We start from the raw sequence: 11,003 nt of genomic DNA on the forward strand, positions 1-11,003 counted from the left end.
AATTATAATGTATCTTTTTAAATTTGTAATATTTCTGGAATGGCATTACAAACATTACATTGCTTTTTTTTCTCCTACACAAACAATGGAGATTCAAGAAAATAAACAGCTGCGTGTGATATTCACATTAGTTCGACCGGTGCGTGATGAATACCACTTATCTAAAAACGTTTATATAGAGAGACCGAACGAGGAAGGATGTTATAGAAATGCGAGTGTATAGGGTTTAACTCCATGGTAGTTTTCTTTGGAAACAACAGGAAGCCAATTATGTAGTGTGTATGTGTAGGTACACTTTTGGTCAAGCTGGTAATCTTTCCAATACGAGGTCATTCGGCCGCATGAATGGTGGGAGATTTCGACTGAATATTTCTCCCACTCCACGATGCGCAGCGAATGATATCGTGACGTGCAAGATAGATTATAGAAGTAATACTATAAGTATCGAGAAGAAGAAGAAATTTTAAAATGTTGTAACAGGTGACGACTACTCACGAATGTTTATACAAAATTTCCAATGGTGCTCTTAAATTATTAATATCTCAATAATATAGTCGAAATTACTTTAAAGCCACATTCCCTTTACGTTTTCTAATACTGTATATGAATATCGAAATGTTTTAGTTTCTTGAAATTGGAATTTGCGTGTTGCCAAGACAGGATTTCGTGATTTTTTTCTTCTTTCTCTTCTAAATTCTTTATAATGGAGTAATGGTATCACGTTATGCTTATATATTTCCTACAGTACAGTTATAATCCAATTTAATTTCATGTTTTGTTCGTACGTTTTACAAGGAAAATAGAATTTTATTTATGTGATGTTCAAAAGTCGACTGATGATATAGATTTAATCGGTAGTGCCAATATATTATTGTAGACGGATAACAAAAAATACTTTCGCTACCGCCGTAAAATTTATGAATTTTGCATTCTAAGTTTATAATTTATGTCAAATGTTACTATTAATTTAAAATTATAACATTTTATTACTCGCATTTTTCTGATTTTTCTATAACCTATTTTCGTGTTTTCCGTGCGCATTTATATTAATGTATTTTTAAATGAAATCGTGAGACACAACGTCCACTAATAATTTCATTGTGTCATTTAAAAATTCACAGTAATTTTTTACCTGTATGAAATTCATATAAGTCTATTGTAAGTAATTCCCAAGCTTTATTCGGGTTTATAAACTTTCGATAATTAATATTTTTATATTGATTTATTTCTGATTGATTTGCCGTTTATTTGCTATTTGCAAATTGAAACGTGGGCTAAATGCGATATAAATTCTGCAGTTTTCGATTTTATTTTTTTCGTATTATCTGCTAATTGCTCATAAAATGCATGATTATACTGTAAGATAGAAATTTAAATTGTATCGATATAGTAATGCCGTAATTTTCCTCTCTCTCTTTTTTTTTATTGATTTCCACGAAAACCATCATTCTAATTCCGAGTACATTCCTCATAAATGATATTGGCTTTCTATGATTATAGACTCGCAGCCAGATACTGGAATTTATTTAAAAACCGCACAAAAAAGACCCCTTGACATTTCGAGGTGTACTTTGACTGTCAACACTAGGATTCGGGGAGGGAAGAGAGAAAAGTTGCGTGCTATCGACGTTACGGGCAGTCTTTTGCCTCATTCATGCTTAATTAACACTCTAATGGGAATGTTGCATGACGTTCCGTGCTCCTGTAATTACGGCTATAATTCATAACAGTTGGCAGTAAGACTGGCGTTCCTAGAAAAGTCTACGTATAGACTTCCAGGTCAGAAAAGCATAGGTCACCCTCAACAGACGAGAAAAGCATCTCGTGACCGCTTAATTGTGACTGCTTAAGCTTTCTGGGAAAATGGGAACAATTAATATTACCGCTACACCTGTGGTGCTTTACGTGTTCAAACTAAAATGATCCCGTCGATCCGTACGAAAAGAGAAACTCGGTCACGTGACTTGGACCATTCACTTTTGCGTAAGCGTTACGGTCGACGAGACTGCACGAAATTGTGTGACAAGATTGCAAATTAGTTTCCTTTTTAAACGACTGACTAATTTGTAATTAGGTAAATAAAAATTAGAAAAGGCTGGAGGGAAAAAAATGTGCCGGCTAATTATTCCAAAGTAAATTTCCATGTCATTAAAATTGCTTGTAATATGACACTGTAAAAGTTCCATTTACAATTATGTTTCGCTTTAGTTCAAGTTGATTTTTAAAAGAGGAAGGAAGGGAAAACAAAAAACTCGGTAGATCAATCGTTACGCACCGTAGAGAAACACCAACGGGAAATATTGAAAGCATCGAATCGCAGAAAAGACAATAGATTCCTTTCGTGAGAACACAATTCATTGACAAGAGCGCATCCGTCCATTATTGTGGTTTTAACAAGGACACAGCAAAAGGGCCTGCCGAATTATAAATAAATAACTGTTTGATCTTTTCTCGTGCATTCCGATGTCGGTTAGGAATTGCTTTATGACCATAAATTAAAAACATTATTCACCAGTATCCTGCAAATGTGCAGAGTTTTTCCTGTCGATCGACTCGTTGTATCACTTCTAATTGAAAAGCTTTAATAATTCTTATTTCAATTATTCGTCGAAATATACTTATTTCTTTTATTTTACTTCCTTCAATTATTTTTGTTTTCTTGTCCGTAATCATCCTGAGAGGTTTGAATACTTTTGTTCGGTGATGTTTTAACGGATTAGTTTCATTTTATCTTCCTCACCTCCAAGGTATCGTTACCAACAAAAAAAAGAGGGTAAAAAACGAGAGGAGTAAACAGATCTTTCTGCCGCATAAGAATGTTAAACGGGATGCATTAGCTTTAATTTCATTGTCGGGAATCGACTACAGGTGACTATAAGAACTCCCCATGAAATATTTAATGGATAGGGGAACTCTCTTCTTCTGCCTAATGTCATTCTATAGCAACTTTTTAGATTCCGCTCTGTTGAAGACTAAGTCGACCTTATACACTACTACTATTAACTTCTTCTGTTCTTCATCAATATTTGACACTCCTTTAATTATGAAAGATTCCTCCAATTTATCTCCACATTACTCTCCGGCTGTTTCTTTGATGTGTAATTATCTTTTAAAATGATGTAAACATCATTTAAAAAAGATAATTTTTTAAAAGGCATAAATGCTGATTCTTTTTTATTTTTGCTTAAAAGCGAAATATACAGTATTTACATAGTTATCGAGTCTTTGATGTAATGCTAATTTTTCTATAAGTTATTTTAATTTCTTGTCCCACATACACACATTTATAAATATATAGTCGTTAGAGCTCGATATTTTCTGTCGCTTCATCATCTATCTGTCGTGTTAGTCTATGTCGTTAGGTTGTCGAGACATTTCGTGTGTCTTTCTGTTTACACAGTGATCGTCGTCTTTTCCAGCCATCTAGCTTTCCCGCACGACTGTTTGTTTCTGAGGAAAAGTCCCACTGTTCTGTTTAATCTTTCTGAGAAAAATAAGTTAAATTAGTATTGTTTCTTAACTTTTGTCTTACATCACTGCTTTAACGTAATTTATTAGTTTCTGACCGCAAAATTGTAAATGCCAGCATTAAATTCCGGCAGCTATTGCCAAAAATGATTCTTGTTGGAGAAGAAACGCATATTTAGGCGTTTAGAGTACAGTAGTAGTGTTTAATTGGTAGCGGGATTGATGCGAAACGGCGAAAGATTATGTCATCATGGAAAGAGATAATGCTGCCATTAGTACCCTCAATTGAACACGTCGCAGATGCCTTATTTGTTGTCAAACAGCCGTCTCTCCTTCCCCTCTCCTGCCTTATGTTGCACGTTATTGACTGGTCTCAATGGGTTAAAGTGCTCATTAATATGGAACAGTGATGCCCGCAGGCTCGGCTTCTCCACTCTCAATTTCTGGTTCCGGCAATCTCAACTTTTCACTCATCCTGACGTCATTCCTTTGTTGCAGATGTCCTAGCACTTCTGATTACACATCTTTTAATCGTTTAAACTACATTTGCCGTTTTGTTGCCCGAAGCATCTATTATCAAAGTGGAATTCAGCCCTTTTACTGGTTAAATCTAAACAAGTATCTTCTCAGCGGTGTCTTTATAATCCTTAGTATTTATAATATGCAGATTTTTTTTCTAGATGAGTCATAAAACATTAATTTTATTAGATAATTTATTGACGTATTTTCTCATAAATAAAGCCACAGTTGCCCAGACTTGTTATAATTGAAAATTTAATTGTGTCCTATGACGAAATAGTGGTTTTGTAAGCAGTTAAACAATGAGGAATTTATAGAACATTTTAAATCGTTACATCATAGTAAGAATCGTGAAAGAACATTCAAATCGGTAACTATATCGTTACAATCGCAAGAATAATCTAATCGATATTATCAAAGAAGAGCATTTGCAGTTTTTCATCCAGCCTCCATTGTCACTAACCTCTTTATGGATGGGTCTGATTGACGGACAAAATTAATGACGTGGCTATTTGCATCGGAGGCGTCCCTTTTCCCTAATCCTACGTCATATGAGATTTACTCTTGGAGCAGGAGATTTCGTAACAAGGAGGTAGCAGATAGATCATTGTTCGTGGCCACAAATGATACCCAAGATTTGAGCGTTCTCTCTACTTTTTTCCCTTTTCCTAGTCGCTTGATACATGCCATTCGCTAGTCTTATTTAAGCACCGAATGTCAGCAAAGAAATAATTGTCTTCCCACAAATAGGAGTCCATTATTGTTATTTTTTATGCATAAAACATTACCGTCACCTACATTTTGTCTCTGGAAATAATAAAAAAATTATCTTAAACTTTGCCAAGTAAAAGTTAAAGATTATGTTAAACGTTTATATAAGCATTAAACTCTTATTTTCTAAACTAAAATCTTAACAATTTGTAACTATTTATAGTTTAATTATGCAAAAATTTTAATTATTCCGTTTTAACAAAAGTTTTTTTTTAGTTTTGTTTAATGTAGATTAAACATTAATATTTGAATTTAAAATAGATCCGGCTGTGAACTAAATTATAATATAATATTTTAAAATTATTTTCAGCTAGGAAAATTGTGGATGGAAGAAAAAAGCGAATTTATTGTAGACGATGATGATTTCGTTATCGTCGACATTGTGAAAGATGAACCCGATATAAATCCGGAACAAGAAGAAGATCTAACGACTTTTGAAACGCAAGAATTACAGAAATTAGATGGAAGCAGGACATTAGAAATAGAAAGAAAGTTTATAATACCAAACAATTGCGAAGAAAAGATAAAGGATCTAGGAGGCCATCTTGAAGAGGAGGAGGAATTTACCGATCACTATTATGATACTTCGAACTATAAACTGACATTAAAAGATCGATGGTTGAGAAGTAGATCCGGAAAATGGCAGATGAAATATCCAATGTGCGAAAAAGTCGGCGACAGATCAACAACAAAATATTACGAAACGGAAAAGGAAAACGAAATAATCAGCATTTTAAACCAATTCGGTGATCGCTGTTTCGAGAAGGTTCAAGATTTCGTTCGATCGGAGTGTCAACCTATCGCCGTCATTCGGACTCGGAGAAAGACTTACAAAATTAAAGATGCACGCGTGTGTTTGGACCTAACCGATTTCGGGTTCCAAACGGGAGAAGTGGAAGTGATCGTAAGAGAAGAGAAGAATTTTTCAGAAGCGTTACAATTCGTCAACGAACTGGCTTTCAAATTAGGTAAGTACGTCCTCCGTCAGGTGAACGATGAGACGGCGACCGTCTGCATTTTATTGATCGATAGTAACGGTCCAAGGTATCTTCTTCCGCAACTCACGGATCATTAGCCATTACTTTGGATCCAGAGGACCCGTGCGGTGATGATGTGATGGACGACCTGTCAACCCTCACGGTGGTGCAGTCTAAAAAAATCTCTTTTTAGGAAGACAAAGACAAAAAATCCACTTTTCCGACTCTGCATTTTTGACTCGATTTCGTTCGGTTTAGGCTCGGCCCCTCACAAATACTCCCAAAGAAAAGCATTAATAACAATAATAATATAGCAGAAATTAAAATATATGAGGTAGACTATCCAAAAAAGGAAAAGATGGTGGTGACACTGTCGATTTAAATTTTACCAAAAAATGTCACTCCCTTCCGAAATCACCGGAGGTAAAAGGAATAGCCTCGGGTATCTTATTTTTGTCGCTAAATAGCCAATTTTTGTGTCTACTAAATACTCTTCCACACAACTTCATCAAAAGCCACTCAACTAGCAATCTGCATCTAAATGACAGATTTACGTGCGCGCGCAATGAAAATTGATACGTCATTGACTGTTAACGAATTCTCCATACCTCGGGATAGTAGCTCGGGCACTTTTTTCCTTAAATTTAGGTTGTTAGTCGCAATAAGTGGGTTCCTAAGCCAGAGAAAAAAAATCCTGCTCGGGAGACTAAATGACTTCCTGCAAAGCGGTTTTTTTTCTTTCTCTTGATACAAGCATAGATTGAGTTGGCTGTGAGAAGAAATGCACCTGCTTGTCTCATTCTAGTAGATCATCGTTTTGTCAATGTGAAGTTGCGTATTAACGTGCCACAAGGCGTAACTGGCACCATTAGGTATTAGATAAGATACAATATATTGTGTTAGTTAATGTTTTCTTCCCTGGTTGCAAATTTTTGTTGATTTCTTTCCGATCAAAATATAAACGAGAAACGTTTTTAACATTTTTCAATAAGTTAAACTTGTCAGGAAATCATCAAAAACCTTCTTTCAATACGTATTAAATTAGATGTGACATTCTTGTCGTTTGTGCGTTTCCTGTAAATTATTTATTCGAAAACTGTAAAGACTCGAATGTCTACCATTTAACTTAGGTTAAAACAGCATTTAAAATTTTAAACCACGTCTTCAAAGTTAATTGCGTAAGCCTACATCTCTTAGAGAATTTTCGCACGATTAAAATCGACATTTTAGTGAAAAAACAGTAAAGTTAATATTTTTTTAATAATAAACCTTGCATGATCCTACCTGGCTTAAACTAAAATTATTGTTAAGCGAAGCGTGAGAATTTTTTTCGTTTAATCGGATCAGTTCGGTAATTAAATACTGGCATCAATTGATTGTGTCTGAACGGGCAGTTCGCATCTATGGCAGGGGAGCGGATAAAAGGGTGATTACGGAGGTTGAAGATGGTTCCCAAATGACCTCTAGCTGACCACTACTGTGGTTAAACCCAATCGACCACTACTTGCCTCTATTCAATTGCTTGCACACGACCAAGAAGTTTTCCCGTGTTGAAGATGCAAGTTCGTATCTCGCTTGCGAATTAACACGTTTCCTATTTGCCAATACCTTGGCAACGCTTTTATTGTATGCTTTTTTTTCGTCTCTCTCTCTCTAGAAAGCACACTGTTTGTTTTCTTCTATCTGCTGTCGCAGCGAGATAAAAGGCTCTACTGGAAAGGAAACGCCTTTAAATTGCCTCTGTAGGCTTGTCTTTTCGTTTAAACATTTTTTCCCCATCTCCTTTTAGTTCTTTGTTTCTATAGCGCCCGACACAATTCATTGTTCTCGGTCAAACAAAAAAAGTAATGTTATCTAAGTCTCGAACGTAGATAAAAATATCAGTCGTCGAAGAAGCAATTAAGTGAAGGGGTGGGGAGAGCGAGGTGCGGTGATGTCACAGTCATTAGAAGCTGTAGGAACTGTTGAAGAAAGACGGATTTGTAAGCGTTTGTAATTAAGTCGTACGAACGGAACCGTTCCGTGTTTATTCAATCATCGGACGGCTTCTGTTTACACAATCGGTCGTCGCTATGGAGACGTTGTCGCTTTTGTGAGTAAATTATTCACAGTCAGCTGTCGAGACAGGTAGAATTCGACTACTTGTAGCGATCGCACCCCCTTCGACATCGGTCGTATTCGCGTGGCGTCGGAACGGAAGCAGATCCGGTTTTAATTAAAGAGTCGGATTTTATCGATAAAAATCAGAAATGGTCCACTCTCGGGAAATTGATTACAATGTGGCTAACGAGAGGACTATCTTTAGTCTGATGAGATGGCATGACATCTGGTGATCAATAGTCCCGCATTATGAAGATGGATTTTTTGGAATTCCTGCCTATATCACCTCATTCTCCTCCGAACGGTGTCTCCGTGTGCGATGCTTGTTAGCGTTTTGCCTACGGCCGACTGAATGCGGGCGAAATGGTCTGCATTCCTGACAAGGAGGGTCATACAGGTTGGAGAAGCGACGCATTCTCCCTGATTATTATATGGGTACGGGGTGTGATCCGCGCATTCTTTTGACAGATGTGATTTATCAGGCTGCCTTCTCTTCCGCTGCTAAGGTATTTAGAAACGATCGTTTCCTGCCCCCGCATTGTTGTTCCCGTTCGAGTCCATTTCTTCCCACTGGTACAATACAAATTCTTTTTCCTCTTACTTTAATTCCAAAATTTTCCTTCCTTTCTATCACGGCATATGAAATTCGAAACGGAATGTTAAATCTGTTTATTACTCCCTTTAATAATTACTTTGGTCCGTACCACGCGCTTTAAAAGTTTAAGTTTGTAGCCGAAACGTATAAACCCAAGTTTCTTTTAATTAATTTCGCCGCACTTTACCTTTCTCGTTCCACCTGGCGCCATCTATGTACGGTAAAAATACTTATTTTTTTTAAGCTTATCTATTTTCGTTTCTGCTATTCCATTGATCGTATAGTTACATTTATTTAGAATTTTTGGCGCTGGTGCGAATTGTCAAAAATCGAAACGAAGATTCATGATATGGATCCGAAGAATCCTCGAAATTTAATATTGTTTTGATACAGAATAAGCTTTTTTTTTACCTTAGTAGATGCGCCGCCATTTATCACTTATTTCGTGCGGTATTTTCTTCGAAAGCTCGGCCCCCCAAACTTAATGGTATCAAGTAACATCAATAAGAAGAAATTTTCACCTAAGAAATATTTCTAATGCATCGATATTACAAGTTTTCGCTGTATCAATAATTATAAACTCGAAAGAATTATTCGTATTTCCAATATGCAGACTTTTAATATAAAAAGAGGCCCGTATAAAAATTCTTCTATTTGTCAGTTACATTTAAAACCGAGAGTTGTCTACTTACGAATTGTTTTTAATATTAAAATTTTTAATATTTTTAACGTAACATATATCAATGTAATTTATTGTATACATATGTATATAATTTTTATTTACCGTTGGTAATATATTAATATTGCGATTTTTGACAGTTTTTCTTCTATACTATCTCGTTCAATGATTAATCTTAAACAGGCGAGTGTTTTCGTTGAATGAATCAATAGTAGTAGAGGTGTATGTTTCAGTATTCTGTAATAAATACACGATACAATATAATACAATGCCACAATGCAGCTTTGAATATAATGTTTGTAAATAATACAAAATAAAATTTTATAATGTGTTAAATAGATTTCCGCCGAGAGGAAACACGTTGAGAAAAGAGAAATGCGTGTCATTACGACCAAGGTTTAAAAAATAAATTAGAACACAACAAAAGTCGGGGGGAAAAATCGATTTTAAATATTTAAAACATTAAGAATAAAGCTTTATATTTGCATTTAAATCAGTATATGAGAAATTTACCGAAAACATGTGCATAAAAATGCTTTAGAGAGTTACCTGTTTTATAATCAACGTTATTTCGATATAAACTCATTTATTCCTTTATTTTCTAGATTGAAACTGTTAATCGCTTTCGTGCTTGTTTAATATAAATTTAATCAATCGTTATTATGCATATTTTAGTAGGTTAATGTACATACATCAAGGTGTTTTTAATTTGATTTTTGTTTTTGCATTCTGTATTTACTTGCCTAATTAAACATTCAAATTATTGAATTATCAGGTTGGCCTATTGATTGTAATAAGTATTTATTCTTTGACCTTGTTTTTAATGATTTAAAATTTGATAACTGCATTAAAAATTCGATGAAGAAGAAAATTTAGAGATAAATTTATTAGTTTTGGTTTAGTTTATTTAATAGACCATTATTTAACGTGTAAGAAGGGAATTTAAGAGGTCATATAATCGAAGATATTCTTAATTTGGGATCGAGGGATCGACGTCTAAGGCCGTAAACCCGTAATCTATGTGCTTCTATGTTTCCAGTAGGTGTAAGCTTGTAATATATGAAACGGTTGTAATGGTGATATTCATAATGGGTTGCAATTTTTTTCTTCTAGGTTTTACGTCATTTGCCATTTACGATATATCATTGATGGCGTTCGACAGGTGTGTTTGAAAAGGTGCGCATAATTTTTCACACTTAGCCTTAGTCGTAATAATAATAACAAAGTAAAAAGAAAAGTTGATCATTTTTTATATTAAAATAATTCAATATAGTTGTAAGAAAGCTGACTCGCTCGATCTATTATATTCTTTTCGGTTCATCGCCCACCATATTAAGAAGCAGTACGGAGTTAAGCGGTGCAGGTGATATGATAAGGTTTACCTCCAGGGAATTGGCTTTTATCTGACGTCCGTGCCATAATCTGGTCTGGAGAAAACCGTCATTAACGACTGACCGTCTCACTCCAACTTCTACCGTTTTAGATTTTGTTTCCTCAAAATGTATTTTAGTCCGTATTACCTGTATAACAGTAGATAAAAATCGATCGACGCTAGAGTTTCTCGGATTTAAAATTGCTAGAATCTACTTTAATTTTCTCTGTAAACAGCATTACGATAGGCGAATCTCACCTTTCTTTCCTAACCTATCAAACTACTCAATAGATAGAAAAACGCCTTTACTTCGTAAAAATTAATTTAAAAAGTAAAGTAATTTCTAATTACAACGGTCGAGTTTAAATAGATGCGTCAACCAATGCTAATTCATCGATAGTCGGACAATAATTGTTTTTCGATAATATAAAAATTCATAAGACCAATAGACATTCTAATGACTATATCAGTTATCGTCGATTATCTCCAAGCGAAATTTAATTATAAATTTAACTTGCGAGA

General features: G+C 34.9%; 1 protein-coding gene across 10 annotated transcripts in view; it reads left to right on the plus strand.

Annotated features, from left to right (window-relative positions):
- LOC111618297 (thiamine-triphosphatase-like) overlaps positions 1-11,003 on the plus strand; it is a 49,610-nt gene that overhangs the window by 31,570 nt on the left and 7,037 nt on the right. For 7 of the 10 annotated variants that reach the window (XM_023359794.1, XM_023359793.1, XM_023359790.1 and 4 more), the window contains one exon: positions 5,069-5,726. The exons of 1 other annotated variant lie outside the window; for it this stretch is intronic. In XM_023359794.1, coding sequence (XP_023215562.1) covers positions 5,084-5,726 — 643 coding nt within the window. In that variant the 5' untranslated portion in view covers positions 5,069-5,083. Of the gene's footprint in view, positions 1-5,068; positions 5,727-10,222; positions 10,286-11,003 lie in introns of all 10 variants that reach the window. 2 more of the 10 variants (XM_023359798.1, XR_002755550.1) reach the window with 2 other exon arrangements.

Source organism: Centruroides sculpturatus, unplaced genomic scaffold (assembly GCF_000671375.1).
Source record: "Centruroides sculpturatus isolate CEXI.00-Female unplaced genomic scaffold, Cexi_2.0 scaffold83, whole genome shotgun sequence".
In the NCBI taxonomy this organism is placed as follows: Eukaryota; Metazoa; Arthropoda; class Arachnida; order Scorpiones; family Buthidae; genus Centruroides; species Centruroides sculpturatus.